Below are 18,692 nucleotides of genomic sequence, written 5' to 3'. Positions count from 1 at the left end.
AATAATACCCAAGACTTCGTAACGTACGTACACTGACACAGTTACTCTAAACGGTTTTAAGGCTCACTTCCTAGCGCTGGATGGCAGTGAGGCGAGCCAAGGAGGTATTGGGGGCTGCGCTCATCCACACCAGCATGCCATACTCTAACACAGAGCGGACAAAGCCATGGTACACGATTGCTCGGTGCTTTGGGTCTAGCACAGCCGACGCCTTACGGAGGAAGCCGAGCCGCTGGGCTCCGCGTACTGCAAGCTTTCGGATATGGCTGCGGAATGCCAGCTGCCTGTCGAAAGTGACGCCAAGAAGCTTGAGCTCCTCTACTTCTGGCACGACTGCTCCTTGGAAGCGTATTGCGTTCGGGGGGGGGGGGGGGGGGTTGGCGAGCGGTGGTGGCTGATGGTCAATGCCTGCGGATTTGTTGGCTCGAACTTGATCCTCCACCTGCTTCCCCATGCTGCCAGTGAGTCCAATGCCTGCTGGAGGATTGCTGTCTCTTCTGCCAGGCTGAGTCGGGTGGTGATTCGTTCAGTTCTGTGCCCTGCTAAAAGCGCATCATGGCTCCGTTTAAATGCTGTTCGGCTAGTGTGTGTTCTGTGGTATAGCGGACTGAAGAATAGTAAACGTGTTTTGCAATAATATGTATGGAGCTATTTTGTATAATGAATGTTCCCATTCCGTTTTTGCTTTGGTGTAGCCCTGAGGTTGATTTGATTTGCTTATTTATTTCTACCCTTCCTCTCTCCGTACTTCTGCCCCCCCCCTCTCTCATCCCTTCTGTCGTCCACATGTATCAAAGGAGGCGAAATCGCTTGTTTGTGGTGCGACGTTAAATAAACTTCTACTACTACTACTGATGCACTTGTAGAGAGTTGTGTCGTCGGCGTATACAGCCAGCTTTGCCCCATCAGCCAGGTGGTCTTTTGCGTCGTTGACGTACAGAAGGAAGAGGGTGGGGTCGAGGATGCTGCCCTGCGGCACGCCAGATTGGATTCGGTGGGTCGGTGGAGACTGGCCGCCTATGGCGACACGGATGTGGCGGCCTGTCAGGTAACTCCGGAGCCAGGCAAGGACGGGGCCGCTTATGCCGCACCGCTCAGCCTTGTGGAGGACGCCGTTGTGCGATACCTTGTCGAAGGCCCCGGCAATATCTATTGCGAGGACCCTGACGAGGCCTCCACCGGCAGCTGCAAGGCTCCACTCATGCTGAAGAGCAATTAGCAGATCAGAGGTTCCCAGTCCAGTGCGAAAGCCAAACTGCCTGTGAGAAAGGATGTCATTCTTCTTCAGGAAGTTGGACAGGCTGCGGTTCACGATGGACTCCATACACTTAGACATTACGATTAGGAAGACAGTTGAACATGATAATTTTCAAAGGTAACTCAAACAAATTTGTCAATGAAAACATCTTTTTACAAAGAAGTCAACAAATGAATAGAAGAGTATTGACTGATTCTCTTTTTCATGTTGATCTCTAGTATGCATGGACACCTTGCGGGTATGGAGATACTCGTGTAACATTTTGTTGCACCTATGGCCCCTTGCAAGTACGAAAAGCGCACAATTTTCCGAACTTTGAGGCTCCATAAGTACAACAAAGTGAATAAATTATGTATCCCCGCGTGCCAAAGCATAATATTATGAGGATTTTGCGAGCATAATGCGAGAATCCAAGAAAGCAAAATTCCTTGGCTTTGCGAGCATAAACCGCCGGAGCCTAGTCTGTGGGGACTGCTCTAGAGAAATATGAATAAAATTAATACAATACATACAATACAAGTCAAGTTTTTGTTATTCTCCGCTGTGCTCAAAATTAGCCCCCTCCCCCCCCCCCCCCTCTATACTAAAACTTTCGTTTCACCTTTTCTGTATTATGCTGTCCCCTCCGCATTGGTGCGTCTGCCATTCGAACATGCCGAGACCTACATGTCATGTACTTGCTCTGCTCTGGACGGCTGATCACGTGACAGGCAGGCCGGTAGCACAATGTACTAACAAAACAGTTGTTTAGCAGACCCCCCCCCCCCATCGGGATTCGTAAAATTAATGTCGACAACGGATCGAGGCTAAGGCGATGGCCCTTGCCAGTGGTGTTGACGTTCAGCAGCTGTGCGGGCAATCCAACTACTAGTATGTGGCGGCAAAAAGGCCGGCATCGAAGCCGCAGTCCATGCCATGAAGGATGTCTTTGATGATCCCGAAACAGAGTGCCTCCCCCTCGTTGATTCCGCTAACGCCTTCAACTCTGTTAGTCGAACTGCCACCCTATGGATCTGTCGTGTGCTTTGGCCAAGGTGGTCACGGTTTCTGGTTAAATCCTATCACGTGGTTTTCCGGTCGTTGTGCTCCTCGGGACCGGCGCCAACTCCATCCATGTCCTGCTCAGCCGTGAGGGAACCACGCAAGGCTGTCCCTTGGCAATGATCATGTATGCTATTGGTGTGCAACCACTTGTCAGGACCCTAGCCAACCCCAGTAAGCACCGGCAGAACTGGTATGCCCATGATTCTTCATGTGGAGGGACGATGCGGCGTGTCAGGGAGTCGTTTGATGTTGCGCTGGCGGCAGGCCCGGCTTTCGGGTACTTCGCCGAGCCAACCAAGAGTGTCGTGTTGGTGAAGCCTGACTACATGGATGAGGCCGACGAGATGTTTTCTGATCTGGAGGTGGAGGTTACCCTGTCCAGTGGCTTCCTTGGCAGCTGCATTGGCGACCATGGTGGTGTTCAGGATAACATAGCGCGCAAGGTGCAAGTGTGGGTCGACTGCCTGCAGTGCCTGGACCACCCGGCCAACGCGGCTAAGCAGCGTACACTGGCGCCTTCAATACGTCTCTGTCCAGTCAGCATACTTACCTCCAGCGTGTTACCATGGTTACGCCTGGCTTTAAGGAAGCTTACGTACCTTTGCGCGATGTTATCCGTCAGGTGTTTACCCCGTCCGTGATTGGCCGAGAGATCCTGGATCGGGAGCACGAGCTGTTCGCCCTTCCTGTCAAGTTTGGTGGCTTGGCCGTGCCGGATCCAGTGAGCACCTTTGCCCCAGCATTTGCTACATGATCCCATGACGTCACTGGCAGTACTGCTATTCCCCAGGACGTGATCAAGACTGGTGCAGTGGGGGTGATGTTAACGTGAATGACTACAACGCACATTGTCGCCAGGTCACTCTCAACTCCAGCAAGAACAGAGATGCGCAGTCTGCCCAGATCAGCCAGAAGCTTGTTTTGCGGGACTCCCTCCCATCGAGCAGCGATTACTTTCCATAATATTATGCATCATTGCCCGTTTGGTCTGCGATACAAAATAGAATCTGAACAACACCAAAAATGTTCACGCATGGTGAAAGGCAATGCCCCAGGATTGCTCACCGTTCTTCCTTTGCGGCAGGGGGATTATGACATGCCCTCTGTACAGTTCCGGGACCAGCTCGCCATCAGTTAAGGGCGCGAGCCCATGCATCTTTCGGCTGAGTGCGATGGTTGTGGCGCTCGCTTCACCCAGCAGCATGGGTTGGACTGCCACAAGGGTGAAGGGCCATAACGACATCCGCGATTCAGATGCCAGACTCGCTGAGGTAGCGTTTGGTGGTGTCCATGTTGAGCCTGTTCTCGATTCGGAGGATGATCGGAACAACCGTCCCGCCCTACAAGCTGATTGGTCAGCCAGGCGTGTCTGGGAGGGTAGCCGCGCCGGGTGGCATTGTTCAACAACCGCATCGTAGATGTTGATGCAGACAGCTACCGCCAGTCATCTTGGGAAGCCGCGGCTCGGAAAGCAGCAGAAAGCAAGAAGAGAAAGTATGGCCAGGTGAGCGAGGTGTTACGTGCACCGTTTACTCCTCAGTTTGCTCCACTGATGCCGTACTCCATGGTGATCACGTGAGTATGTCGTACTCCATGGTGATCACGTGACTGATACCGTACTCCATGGTGATCACGTGAGTGATACCGTACTCCATGGTGATCACGTGACTGATGCCGTACTCCATGGTGATCACGTGACTGATGCCGTACTCCACCGTGAGCATGAGCATGCAGCTTACTAAACCAGCGGCGGCGCCTGGCCAGTCAGCTTGCACACAAGTGGGGGAGGTCATTAGGGTCCAGCCTGGCCAGTCAGCTTGCACACAAGTGGGGGAGGTCATTAGGGTCCAGCCTGGCCAGTCAGCTTGCACACAAGTGGGGGAGGTCATTAGGGTCGAGCCTGGCCAGTCAGCTTGCACACAAGTGGGGGAGGTCATTGTAGGGTCCAGCCTGGCCAGTCAGCTTGCACACAACTTCACAAGTGGGGGAGGTCATTAGGGTCCAGCCTGGCCAGTCAGCTTGCACACAAGTGGGGGAGGTCATTAGCAGGGAGTAGTACAATACCGGGAGATGACAAGTTTTCGAGCAGTACTTTTTGAAGTTTGTTTTGACGATGTAGGGAAGGAATCCATCAGTCTTTGCTGAGTGATGAGGATGAATCCTACGAAGGATATCAAGTAGCAGCTGGCCTTCGCACGGGTACCTTCAGTGTGTCCAGTATTTACGTGGGCGGCTTGTAAGAGTGAGTTTTTCTTCCTAATTTAATTTGTATTACTTTTAGTTATTCACGCCGTTTCTAGGGGAATAGATAATGTTGACGCAAGTTTTAGTCACAATGAACGACATGTTTCAGGTATGGCTGACCCGTATGGCTGACCCGTCTCAAGATAGTAAGCCTATTCCGAATCCAGATGCTATAGTCGTCTGAGTGAAACACAAAATAAAATAAATTTTATACTGCTGAGACAGCTAGCTATTCGCAAATGTCACTATGACGCATGTCTGTGTCAAGCAAGGAGTAGCACAATGGTACAATGGTATTGTGCTACTCCCTGCTACAAAGCCTGAGATGTTACGCGTTAACAGGAACTGATGTTGATGATAAAGGCAGTGTGTAATTATGTACATTGTTACTGGTGCAAGTGACCATGCCGTGTAAGTCAAGTATGCAGGTAATCAGACCAAGCGTAAAAGGATAAAGATAGCTTGCTTATGTACTACTAGTACGTGTGCTTATTATACTTTGTGTGACTACTAGTTGTATGTGTCTGCATATTATTATACGTAATAGTACGTAATTGCTTTTACTACAATTTGTACTTTGTGGGGAGCTGCGTGACGATGAAATATGGCCACCAAGAGCGTACGCAATCAGAATCGTACAATATCATTACGTAGAGGATATAAACCGAGTCAGAGGGTTATACCGGCTGAATATAAATCCCGACTGCGATAGCAGGAGGGATTTATATGAGGGTACGGTATAACCCGACTAGGATGGTCATATCCTACTTATGCCAGGTACCCCTACGCATTTCCAGAACAACGAACCTATTGGGAGATCTCGTACATCATGCAGTACACGAATATCTTCTGATGGTTATCAGTTGTCAATTGAAAGAATGGTCGAGCAACATCAGAAGGAGATTCCTCCGTGGATGTTTGGCATAAGATTTCCTTTCAGTTCCAGTGCATATTGTAGCATCTTCATGATCTTGTCTCGTGAGCGGTGCGGAAATCAACTGAATTGCAGGGGTGCTGGAGTTTGTCGTTGAATCAAATTACCGTCACTAGTTAGATTACAGCTTGGACTCTTTGGGAGTAAGTGTTACTATAACTATGGTACAGTGCTGATTTTAACATGCGGCATCTTATAATCAGTTTTGCTTACTACTTGCAAGTAGATGCATTTGCATACACTGTTTTGTATCACTGTATCACATTTCAATCCAATCTAGCATTTTCCAATCGGGTTGAAGTACACTCTGTATTATAAACTTAGTTACGAAGGAGACAGTCTGTAGATGATCTTCAGCTCTTTGAAGTACAATGTACATTGCTGACCCATTTGGGATACTTCGTGGTTATTCAACGTTCTTTATCCTCAGATTCAGTATAATAGAATACTCTGTAGACGAATTCCAGGTCATTCTTCTTTTCCATTGTGTATTGTTCCTCGTCAGTGTGCCGTTCTGTGTGGAGTGTACACGTGCATGTGGTGTCTGTTGTGAATGGTCCGCGCGCTGGAGTACTGCCTTTCAGACAGTGAACTTGTACGGCGGCAGTGCCCTAACGTAAGTACCGTGCACTGGGATTTATATTGGCCATTATACCTCACTCCATATACACCCACGTCATATACACCCACACTCATAATACCAGAACTGATACCGTACTCCATGGTGATCACGTGACTGATACCGTACTCCATGGTGATTCTTCTTTTCCATTGTGTATTGTTCCTCGTCAGTGTGCCGTTCTGTGTGGAGTGTACACGTGCATGTGGTGTCTGTTGTGAATGGTCCGCGCGCTGGAGTACTGCCTTTCAGACAGTGAACTTGTACGGCGGCAGTGCCCTAACGTAAGTACCGTGCACTGGGATTTATATTGGCCATTATACCTCACTCCATATACACCCACACTCATAATACCAGATCTCCCATGAAGTTTATAAATTTCCATATACACTGTTCAATATACACCACTAAGGAGCTATATACACCACTGAGGAGGTATATACACCACTGAGGAGGTATATACACCACTGAGGAGGTATATACACCACTAAGGAGGTATATACACCACTAAGGCGGTATATACACCACTAAGGAGGTATATACACCACTGAGGAAAACCATCAGAAAAAAAACTCACTGAGGAGCTTTCTTTCTCTAAAAAGGAGTGTATATAGCTTTCTCTCTAAAACTATATTCACTCCTTTTTAGGGAAAGAAAGCTATATTCACTCCTTTTTAGGGAAAGAAAGCTATATTCACTCTTTTTTGCTCTTGAGCTTGCGCATGGAGAGGTATAAATATACTATATCAAGGGACCTCGTGTATATCGAGAAATATCGACCAGTTATAAAAACCTCGGCTTCGCCTCGGTTTTTATACTGGTCAATATTTCTCGATATACACTCGGTCCCTTGTTATAATATATACGTATAAATCCTGCGCGGGATTTATACTGGCCTTTATAACCATGGCTAGATGAGCGCTGATTGGCTGAAAACAGACCCTCCGTACCGTACCATGGTATAATCCATGATTATAACCAATGTTACTTTTATGGCACCGTGGAATCGTGTACAGCGTACAATGCCACAAGTCATCCCTGTGCCATTCATGTTATGCAAATAATCACCAGGGAGTAGTACAAAAGGTGATCATGTCAAACACAAAAGGATAAAGACGAATAGTTTTATGTATGCGCACGTGCGCGTGTGTGGTGTACAAGTACAAGAGGGTGTGTGTATGTGTGTGGGTGTAATTGCAATTGGCGTTGGGCAGGCAGACTTCGCCGCCACACCCAAGTCGTCGCTCTTCCTCTTCTGTCCACGAGTTCTGGGGGTTAACAAAGCAACCAGCCCTGGCCTCATTCAGTGCTGAAAACAAGTGATCTTGAACATTATGTTCAAATCTATACAACTAAATAAGTTTCAAAATTTTCGGAATGAGTTTTCCAAAGTGTTACAGTCTCTAACACGTTGAGATGAAGTAGAATGGTAGACAAATAGGTATAGTTTCGAAATATCCCAACTTGGTGAGGTGTCCGAGTGGGTCCAAATGAGAAATTCAGGTTCGTGTTACACCATGTCAAGATGAGAAAATTTCATCACGTTACTTACCTAGGATAGCGTCCTCCATATTCGTCACTTCCATCCATTTTGGGGAGTCGAGACTTGGCAGCAGTGTGGACGATGTACCAGACTAGCTCCCAAAAAAGGCTCGAGCTGAAAAGAACAAGTGGCAGCTGGTCACGAAGGGATACGTCTGGTCTTCTCTTCATTATTTGAAGGTTTCTCAGCGCTGTCAAAAGAGCTCAAATTTGAATTTTCGCGCGGTTTGTATTTTTTTGTGAGGCAAAGCTCGTAATCCCGGATGTGTGCCCGTGTCATCTCCCGGTATTGTACTACTCCCTGGTCATTAGGGTCCAGCCTGACCAGTCAGCTTGCACACAAGTGGGGGATGTCATTAGGGTCCAGCCTGGCCAGTCAGCTTGCACACAAGTGGGGGAGGTCATTGTAGGGTCCAGCCTGGCCAATCAGCTTGCACACAAGGGGGGGGGGGGGGTCATTAGGGTCCAGCCTGGCCAGTCAGCTTGCACACAAGTGGGGGGGGGGAGGGGGGGTGGTCATTAGGGTCCAGCCTGGCCAGTCAGCTTGCACACAAGTGGGGGAGGTCATTAGGGTCCAGCCTGGTCAGTCAGCTTGCACACAAGTGGGGGAGGTCATACAAGTGGGGGATGCCATTAGGGTCCAGCCTGGCCAGTCAGCTTGCACACAAGTGGGGGAGGTCATTGTAGGGTCCAGCCTGGCCAATCAGCTTGCACACAAGGGGGGGGGGGGTCATTAGGGTCCAGCCTGGCCAGTCAGCTTGCAGACAAGGGGGGGGGGGTCAATGTCAAACGTATCTGTGATGGCATGGGTTCGTATCTGCACTCAGTTCTGACAGTTCTGACAATCCTTCGTACCGTCGATCTTCAGCTAAGTGGTCGGTGGATCTCGCCGACGGCAACCATTCATTGGCTTTAGCCCTTGGCGGATTATGCTGTCGTAATTTCTGGTGTAGTCTAAGACTAGAGATCAATTTTCGCATTTTGTCTAAAAAAATTGCCCTGCCATCAAAGTACTTCTGAGACCAGACGGTCGGCATAACCTTATTAACCTTATTAGTATTATTATTATTTGAGGGATTCCCCAAAGGCCGAAGCCTAAATCAAGGGCCAGCTCTCAGAGAATATACATACCTGTACAATACGTGTAGAGTAGGGTGCAATTTTTAAAAGGATTCAGTGCTACATGTACGTCAGTTGAAAGAGCATGAACAGCTGCAAAATCGCTGAAATTTTGGCTCGATCTGACCAGCCGTTCAAGAGTTATGGCCGAAAATGTGACCTTGCAAGGAAAGATTTTTTTGTTGCAAGCTGTCATTTTTTGGCAGCACTGTTTTCGAATCTGAGCAGACCGTGCGCAACTTGTCGTATCATGGAAACACGCGAAAGTGTGCAGAATGTTGCTCCAAGTCCAAAAAAGTCCAAAAAATCACGTTTTTAGCCACGTATTGGGCTGCACGGCGGCCGTGCAGCAGGACTTTTGCCAGCACCCTCGCAGCTCGTGACGTTGCAGATATGTGGCTTGATTATTGTACTTGATTTAGTGACTTTGGCAAGTTTGAGTCGTGTCAAGAAGTCCGGTAGGATTCAGTGCTACAGTCCATTCAGAAAAAGATGAGCGCTGGGCCCGGAGAGCTCCCGTGTTTGGTGATTTCGCCAGTGACGCGAGATTCGAAACTTGAAAAAGGGTCCAAAAAAGGTACCTCAACTGGGGTTTGAACCGCAAATGTACTGTTCTGCAAGTTTTTTTTCGCGTAGAAAAGCCTCTTGTACGGGCAAAACCCAAAAATTAATAGTCACAGTATTATGAATATGTACATGTAGCTAGCATGCACAGTACGAACTGCGCAGTAACTATAATACATTAATAAAACAAGTGAAATTCAGTCCAAGCAACTTTTTAAATGTGTTTTTTTTTTAAGCTAGGCAGATGCCTCAGGCCGCAGTCGTGCCTCCGCAGCAACAACCGCAAACGGATCTCGCTGGAGGTAGCGGGACTTGGACGATCTGGCACCACGCAAACACATGATGCTCGACCTCACCAGCGTAAAGCACAGCCGAGTGCGAATCCACGCCATGGTGGCAGAATACTGGTCGTTTCTCTTTTCAGAGATAAGAGCAGCCAAGCGCTTGTACAAAACTGTGGCGGCTTTCCCAGCACCACCACTAGCCGACATGACGACAGGCACGAAGGAGGCCCTCTCAACTTCCCGAGTCCTCTCCTCATATCTCCTCCTCTTCTCGCGTTCATGGCGGGCATACACAGCGGGGGTTGAGGCAGCACGATTCGAAGCAGCATAGGGGTTGAAAACCCGTATATCAAACATTGTGCGTTCGAACCGGCCACCCCGTAGCCCACTCACACTGGCAGCGATGTCGAGGCGAGCATTGTCCTCTAAGGACGCAGATCGGAGGCTGAACTGCTCACCAGAGAGCGGTTGCAGTGGAGGCTCCACGGATACCGAGTGAGCCACCTGGCGAATGAGGTCGGCGGTGACGTCACGGATTTCATTGTGTCTTAAAGACGGAAATCCACCGGTCGGCGGTCGGGCAGGATGACGCGTGGGAGACGTCGAAGCGCGCGTTGCCACAAACGCTGTTCTGCAAGTGGAGTGCACGGGTTGGATTTCATGGCTTTTCCCCCAATTCATTGCTTTGGGGGCAAAACCTGGCCGAAATCCTATTCTTGTTATGGCTTGCTTTTTGGAGAAATAGACTTCAAAAGCACAATTGGAAGAACTGCCAAATAAATTGAGACCAAAACTCAAAATTTGACCCATTTATGGCCAAGAGCTATTATTATTATTATTAATTCAACATCTCCTAGAAGACTGCCAATATAATAATTATATGAGAAGTCGGGTGGTAGCCAACCACGGCGAACTGAATAATAAGGAGAGAAACAAAGAGAGTACTGCAAGGGGAGGCATGAGCTAGGATATAATCCTTTTCTGAGTGGACTGTAGGCAGTAGTGGAACGTGAGTGGTAGTCTTTGCCGATTTTTTAGGGTATCCTGGATATTTGGTGTGCAGCGCTGTGGAAATGGCTTGCTGTGGAGGTCCCAGCACTGGATGTTGTATCAAAGGTAAGACCTCGTAGCACGTGCTAAACCTAAAAAAATTCAAAAATTGACTTGGGTCTGTGGAGTCTGTGAGAGAATGCCCACTCGTTCCGTTGTGACAGATTCCAGGGCCACGTTGAGGGGCCCTACCTGGCACTACGTGGCACTATGCCGGAATTTTGAGTTTTTCCGGCCTGGAAAGCCTGTCAGTGAGGCGCAAGAACTTTTAAATCATGTCCAGAGGGCCAACAAAGTGCACTAGTGGCAGAAGTGTGTGATGAAAATTTCCGACTCAAATCCATTGAGAGACACCAAAGTTACGGTCAATTGAATGCCATAATTATGAAATTTATGGGTAGGCTGCCCCCTGAAGTCCGAGTAGAAGCAAGCGAAAAGGGTACTGGTAAAGAAGGGTTATCAGGAAGGGAGAAAACCTCGAGGATGGAATCTACACCTGTGGAAATGGGACTTAACGTGCCGGCTAAATACACCACGGGTTTCAGATATCCTAATCCCGGTAGGCAGGGAGTTCCACGTGATGATCATGGAATGTGGTAGAGTGGAGCGGAAACAGGGACCAGTGTGAGTGGGCAGGAGGTAAAAGTGAGGACGTCGTGCACTCTTCGATAGAACTATGTTGATATTATTGAGGGTTTCCGGGTATTGGCGGGTGAAATGGGAAAGAAAGTTTGAGGCAATGTACATGTATGTTCCGCCGCTGCCACGCAAGACTTTCCCATTCAGCAGCTTCAAACACGTTCTCCATGCCATGAGGAATAGGCACTTTCCGACGATGTAAAATACTGCCTGGCCACGCGTGCTTGCAATCGTTCCAAAGTGTCAATATTCCCTGCGGTCAGTTTGTTGTTCCACAGAGGTGATGCATACTCGATGGAGGGACGGACGTATCCTTTGTAGAGGCGGGCAATGAGAGCAGGGGTCAGATTGGGTGACATGTAGGAGAGCAGAACAACGCGACGATGAAAGTTGGAGGTGACACTATTGATGTGGGTCTGGAAGGACAGGCGGGGATCCACCCTTAAGCTGTGTTCACAACTGGCGCGTGAACGCGTGAAACCACGCGTTTGTGCGTATTTTTGCTGGCTTTTGGGGCGTCATGCGTACGGAAACGCACCGAAATGGAAATTCCAACATATTGGAATTTTCAGTGCGTATCACGCGCGTATCAGCGTACAGTAAAACCTGTAATGGCGACCACTCGGATATGGTGACCACTCGACCATGGCGGCCACTTTTCCTTGTCACGGACGCATTGACATTCAAAACACCTCGGATAAGGCGACCACTCGCTCAACGCGACCGGCGACCACCCACCCGCGACCGCGTTGCACAGTGCTAGCCATGTAAAATGTATGCATTGCATGGTGCAGCAGGCTGCATTGTAGATCTACAGACTACACATCAGTGCAGGAACTGTGTAGGTGTACATCACTACAGTCACTACAGTCATGGTGCATGGATGATTGGTGCATGCACGACATTAATATTTTGACAGGTCTGAGGACCGGTCGACCCCAGGCACATGCATCGTGCTAGAGTAGCATAGCTATGATAGGTGTGTGCACTGTGATGCACTGATCAAAATGATGTTCAGTCAACTTCGCCAATAACGACTGCGGATATAACGACAATTCGCGAATAACGACTCAATTTCCATGCCCAGAGCAAAGTCCCATCCAATTGTAATACATAATGAGACTTCGGGTATAACGACACTTCGCGAATAACGACACTTTTCTGATGCCCCGCCGCCGAGTGCCGCCGAGTGTCCTTATACGCCAAGTTGACTGTATCACATGTGGACATGGTCACGTGACCCACTGAACCTGGATAAGAAGACCACCTGGCCACGGCGACAACTTTTTCTCGTCCCTTGAGTGGTCGCCTTAGACAGGTTTCAATGTACATGCCAGTCCCTTTGACTGGCGGGGTCAAAACATAAGTACTCCAAGGTGTTGCACGCGCTAAATACGACTCGGATTGCTCTTTTTTGTGAAGGCCTGAGCGCGCGTTTGGGCACGCATGAACCGCAAGCGTACGCGTCCACGCGCCAGTTGGGAACACAGCTTTAAGGCCGATTCATACTTCATGTCGGTATTGGAAACGCGTCGCGTCGCGAAAAAATTGATCTGACCTCAACTATTTCGCGTACGGGAAACCCATCGTGCGATGGTCACGCGATGGGTTTTCCGTACGCGAAATAGTTGAGCTCAGATCAACTTTTTCGCGACACGACGCATTTCCCGTACGCGACATGAAGTATGAATCGGCCTTTAAGCCTGATTCATACTTCATCTCGCGTATGGGAAACCCATCGTGCGACGGTTTCCCGTACGGGAAATAGTTGAGCTCAGATCAACTTTTTCACGACGCGACGCGTTTCCCGTACGCAACATGAAGTATGAATCGGCCAAAGCTGTGTTTACATGAGGCGTTTCAACCCGGGTCAGATTTCAACCCGCCATGTACACAAAATGAATGGCGCGTTAAGGCCGTCATCATGTCACGTTCTGCGACTCCCGTTTACGTCTACGTCTATGGTGAAAAAACCAAAACGGATGGTCGTGTCATGAGACAGGCATAGTTCTTGACGCGTTCACGCAGTCAGGTTTTTGGAGAAATTTGAACATTTGTACATCGAAAGACAGTCGTCGCTCGGAAACGGCTGGGGGAGATACGCACGTTCATACAAAAAGTCGTATACCCCCCCCCCCCCCCCTCTCCATACCGCGTCTACGTCTCCCGTTTCCTCTGCTCCCGTTTTCACCCCGTATACGGATCATCATGACAACCGACCGAAAACTCCTTACGTGGACGTACAGCACTTTGTACCATGGGTATGGTGTGTTGACAGCCTCATGACGCATTGCGCTTGACCCGGGTTGAAATTTCGACCCGGGTTGATTTCAACCCGGGTAAAAGAAAATCGTAACGTACATGTACTTCTGTGCGTATCTCGCGCCAGGTTTGAACAGCACTGCACATGCAAAATTCGCACGAACGGATTCACGTGACCATACAGGACTCTAGTCTCTCTGAGTCTAGAAGTGGACTTTTGGCGGCATATCAGTATTTGACCCGGGTCAACTGTCTTCATGTACTAGTCTGTAAACGCTCACCTATTTTGTCTATCGCATCGAGTTGGCTCACCTGCCGGCCTCTGAAACGCCATGGCCTTTGCCTGCACAAGACCACCTCCCGGGATGGGCTCTGCCTGCGCTTTGGATGGTGCCCGGAGCGTCTGCCCACTCATTGTTCCTGTGGCCAATCGTTCACGGTTGAGCATGCACTATCGTGCCCTCTTGGTGGATTCCCATCCTCGAGGCACTACGAGGTGAGGCACATCACCGCCCACATGCTCCGGGACGTCGCCCATGATGTTGTGGTAGAGCCCGATCTCCAGCCCGTGACGGCCGAGCGCTTTGCACACCGTACAGCCATCACTGGAGGAGGTGCGCGGTTGGATGTGGCTGCCAGTGGAGTCTGGGGAGGTAGGTTTGAGCGAACATTCTTCGATGTTCGGGTGTTTAACCCTTATGCTCATTCAAACCGAAACCCCGCCTCCCTGGTGGCCGTCTATGGCAGACACGAGAAGGAGAAGCGTCGCTGCTACGAAGCACGAGTTTTGCACATCGAGCATGCGTCATTTGTCCCCATCGCCCTCAGTTGCACTGGCGGGCAAGGCAAAGCAGCGAAGGCTCTCTACCGCAGGGTTGCGTCCATGGTATCGGAGAAGACAGGAGAGTCTTTCTCGTCGGTGATTGCCTTTCTTCGCGTGAGGTTGGGCTTTGCCCTCGTCCGAGCAGCTGCCGCTGCCATTCGTGGTCATCGACGTCCAGCCTCTTCCTCTGCCGTTGATCAGAACCGGTCAGCAGCGTTGGCTATTGCGCAGTGTGGCTTGGCGTTGTGAGAACTAACTACTTGCACTGTGTCCCCATTGTACATGTACTTGCTGTGAAATATCCGTCTTTTCTTTTCTCTATTTTATTCTCTTTACCAGGCGTGGGTTATCCCCTGGAATATCAAAATGGGTGCCATATTATTTTCTGTTTCTGTATTTTGTCTATCGTACAGACTTTCAACCCGGGCTGAACTCGACCCGGGTTGAAATTTCTCATGTAAAAACAGCCTCACGATGCTGGCTGCTCCATGGGGACCAGGCATTTTTTAATTTTTTTAAAAGCATATTTAAAATAATAATACACACTTGAAAAATAATAATACATTAAATAACTTATCTGTTCGCTCTTTTATGACTTTTTTAGTTTCGACACTTTTCTCTCAAAAAGAAACAAAACAAAAACAAAAACAGCACACTGGATGCATTATCGCCGGCGCCGTGGTTGGCTACCACCCGACTTCTCATATATATTGGCAGTCTTCTGACGAGCCAGGAGATGTTGAATTAATAATAAATTAATAATATGCATTTATGGCTATGCAGACTCCAGTAATAGTATGCACTCTCACCCATGGGCCATGGCCCATTGAGTACTAAAAATACGGGTTTTTAGTACTCCCTGGTCTCACGGTCGACGCGGTCACGGCCGCGGCTGGCCTTGTGCAGCCGCGCACGCGTGGCCACGACGTCACCTGGTCACCCGGGTACCCGCGCGGCGCGCGCTCAAGTGCCTTTCTTTCTGCCGCTGGCGCTAGCGCTGCTTTGCGCGCCGCGCCCGCGCCCGCCCGGTCGATTAGTGCAGTGCCGCCGGCCAGATGACGATTTTTGTACGTGTACGCTCGATCGAGGACCTACGCATACGTCTAGATCTCGTCTACGGAGTATATGTCTACGGTACTCAGGACAGTAGATCTACAAAAAATCAAAGATGCGTAGACATGCATGGTAGATCTACAGCGCGGTAGACGTCTGTCTACATAGTGTAGAAAAAAGACTTTGGGCTTGCCTTTTTGGACCAAGTTTTGGAGCAACATTTTGCGTCCATGATGATGCATCGATGTCGATGATCATGCCACTTTCCACTTGAAACACATCAATTTTGTTTTTACGTTACATGAACGTAGTTCTTGCTTGTGGAACTGTTTTGAATTGGAAATGCCTCGATTAGTGTTCAATGGCGCATTAGAAGCCAAGCTCATCGAGCTATGGAACGACCACTGCCATCACAGAAATGAACTGGGTAGATCCAAAAAGAGAGGGTCTGCTGAGAAAGAAGTTGCCCACACTCTTGCAGCTTATGCTATTGAGGCCGGAGAGACAGAGCCTATAACTTGGAAAGTTGTTCACAACAAGGTGGACAATCTTCGTGCAAAGGCGAAGGAGACGTACAGACGTTACAGGCTCAAACACCAAGACGGAACATTTGTTGGGCCCAGGGGTGCAGATTCCTCTTACGATTTAGAGGGTGCATTCGACAGTTGGCAGAACTTCAAAGCTTGGCATACGTATTTCCGCGATGTGCCAGGGTATGGACCCTTACCTCTGCCCAGGGCTGACAGTGAGGCTGGGTTGGATATCACCGACACTCCTAGCACTGATGATGGCACACCAAGTCACCATGCTCTTGCTGCGTCCCCGGCTTTAGCTCGTTCCGCGAGCACCCCTCATATTGAATCGTCCTTGTTTTCTGCAAGTGCGAGTGATGGTGGTTCTGCTGATGCCGCAGTGTCCCAGCCTGTATCAAGCCATCTTGCAGCAGTAGCTGCAACACCACTACCACCACCATCTTCATCTTCATCTTCATTATCATGCAGTCCGTCAACACAGACACCAGTGCCGCAGCAGCAGCAGCCGCAGCAGCAGCCGCAGCAGCAGCAGCAACAACAGCAACCGCAGCAAACACCGCAACCGCAGCAGCAACACCACCAACATAGCCCCGGTGTAAGTAGTGAGGAGAGAGGCACGGTTCTAGAGCGTACATTGTACAGAGTGGCTCCGGGCAGTGCTAGATCGTACGCCGCGGTACGTGCTCGCAAGACAACATCATCGATGGCAGCACTCCGTGATGCCACCACCACCACCACCACGGGCACTGGCGGCACTGGCAGCACTGGCTTTGACACCGATCTGCAGCCACCAGCCAAGCAGAGGAGGACATTGGCAACAGGCTCTGCATCGTCGAGTAGCCCAGGCAATATCGGCAGAACCGCACGCGTACCCACCGCCGGCGGTGGCAGTAGCGGTGGCGGTGTGGCAGTAGCGGTGGCGGTGGCGGCAGTCATGCAGTCAGTGGTACTGTACCGTTATCTATGCTCCAGTCTGTGGTAGAGTCGATGACGAAGACCCAGACTGATTTGCACGCCAGTCAAATGACCTTTATGACCGGTCTGTTAGAACAGCATAAAGAGCACACACAGGCGCTCATACAGGCACACATGGAGTTCACATCACGACTGGTGCAACGTTACCTCGGTGGAAACGACCCATTCCCGTTGGTGATGAATGCACACCAGCTAACGGCTTCTGTTCGAAATGCGCAAAGTGCAAGTACGCCTTCAACTTCTGCTACTGTTTCTTCTCGGCCGCAGAATGATATTGGCCAATCTGGATAACTGTCGTGTGATCTCATTGACCTGGGTTCATGTTCTCTCTCTCTCTCTCTCTCTCTCTCTCTCTCTCTCTCTCTCTCTCTCTCTCTCTCTCTCTCTCTCTCTCTCTCTCTCTCTCTCTCTCTCTCTCTCTCTCTCTCTCTCTCTCTCTCTCTCTCTCTCTCTCTCTCTCTCTCTCTCTCTCTCTCTCTCTCTCTCTCTCTCTCTCTCTCTCTCTCTCTCTCTCTCTCTCTCTCTCTCTCTCTCTCTCTCTCTCTCTCTCTCTCTCTCTCTCTCTCTCTCTCTCTCTCTCTCTCTCTCTCTCTCTCTCTCTCTCTCCCTCTCTCTCTCTTTCTCTCTCGCGCGCGCATGCTCTTTATTCGGCTGGCTTCTCTCTGATTGGTTCCTCTCACATCAGTTGTCATGTAGTTGTTTGATCACTGCTGTAAGTATCTGCCGTGCTGTCGTGTTTATTTTTTATTTTTACTGACCCACTGGCCTAGAGCATACCGTGCATAGCACACATGTACGTTTGTGTGTGTGCGAGTGTGTATGTGCACGCACACATGTGTGTGCCTACTACGTGTCTGCATGTGTGTGTGTGTTTCCTTGAGCATACCAATGCGAGTTTCCTCAGTCTTGCTGTTTCTAACGCTATATCCGCTAAAGCTGCGTGTGATGAGTTCGTCGTGTGTTTGTAGAGTGATGTGTGATGCAAGTTCTTACCTACTCGTCGATAGCCACAACTGTACGCCTGTACAACTGTCACTTTCCAACTTACGATAACATTGTAGTCCAATACGGTTTTCTTTTGATTTCCAATACGGTTTTCAATACGGTTTTTTCTGATTTTCTTTTACAAGTACACTATGTAGTAGGTAGGTAGGTTGTTTAGCCTCCGCTGCTGCTGCTGCTGGCTGCTGCTGCTGCTGGCTACTGCTGCTGGCTGCTGCTGCTGGCTGCTGCTGCTGCTGGCTGCAGACAATTTATAACCGGTCACTTCTGATTGGATGAGTGTTCATTTTTGATTGGAGAAACGTTCTTTTTTGATTGGACGTAGTCTTGTGTCCGTGCAGCGTTCTGATCTGGTCATGATCACTATTCTTATTATGGTTGACGTTGCTGACCTTTGGTGCTTTCGCACGGCTACGGTCGCTGGTGACCTTTGGTGCTTTTGCACGGTTACGGTCGTTGGTGTACTCGTTCTGTGGGCGTGCTGTGTATTGGACAGTGCTGGGCGTGCTGTTGGCGTGCTGTGTATTGGACTGCTGTGGGCGTGGTGTGTATTGGACAGTGCTGGGCATGGTGCGAACGTGGTGTGTATTGGACAGCGCTGGGCGTGCTGTTGACGTGCTGGGCATGGTGCGAACGTGGTGTGTATTGGACAGCGCTGGGCGTGGTGTGTATTGGACGGTGCTGGGCAAGCCGAGCAGGTAGGCCTGGGAATTGTGCAGCTGTGGAACAGCTGCTGCTGTTGTCGTC

The 18,692-nt window shown here is 49.6% G+C and overlaps 1 protein-coding gene across 1 annotated transcript; it reads left to right on the top strand.

The window, feature by feature from the left end:
- Positions 1-15,777: 15,777 nt before the first annotated feature.
- LOC135812381 (potassium/sodium hyperpolarization-activated cyclic nucleotide-gated channel 1-like) lies at positions 15,778-16,950 on the top strand. The gene has a single exon (XM_065325756.1). The coding sequence runs from the start codon at positions 15,778-15,780 to the stop codon at positions 16,948-16,950; it is 1,173 nt and encodes a 390-aa protein (XP_065181828.1).
- The last annotated feature ends 1,742 nt before the right edge of the window (positions 16,951-18,692 follow it).

The sequence above is a fragment of the Sycon ciliatum genome, chromosome 3, assembly GCF_964019385.1.
Source record: "Sycon ciliatum chromosome 3, ocSycCili1.1, whole genome shotgun sequence".
Classification (NCBI taxonomy): Eukaryota; Metazoa; Porifera; class Calcarea; order Leucosolenida; family Sycettidae; genus Sycon; species Sycon ciliatum.
Note: the sequence above shows the minus strand (reverse complement) of the source record. Positions and strands in the feature narration are given on the sequence as shown.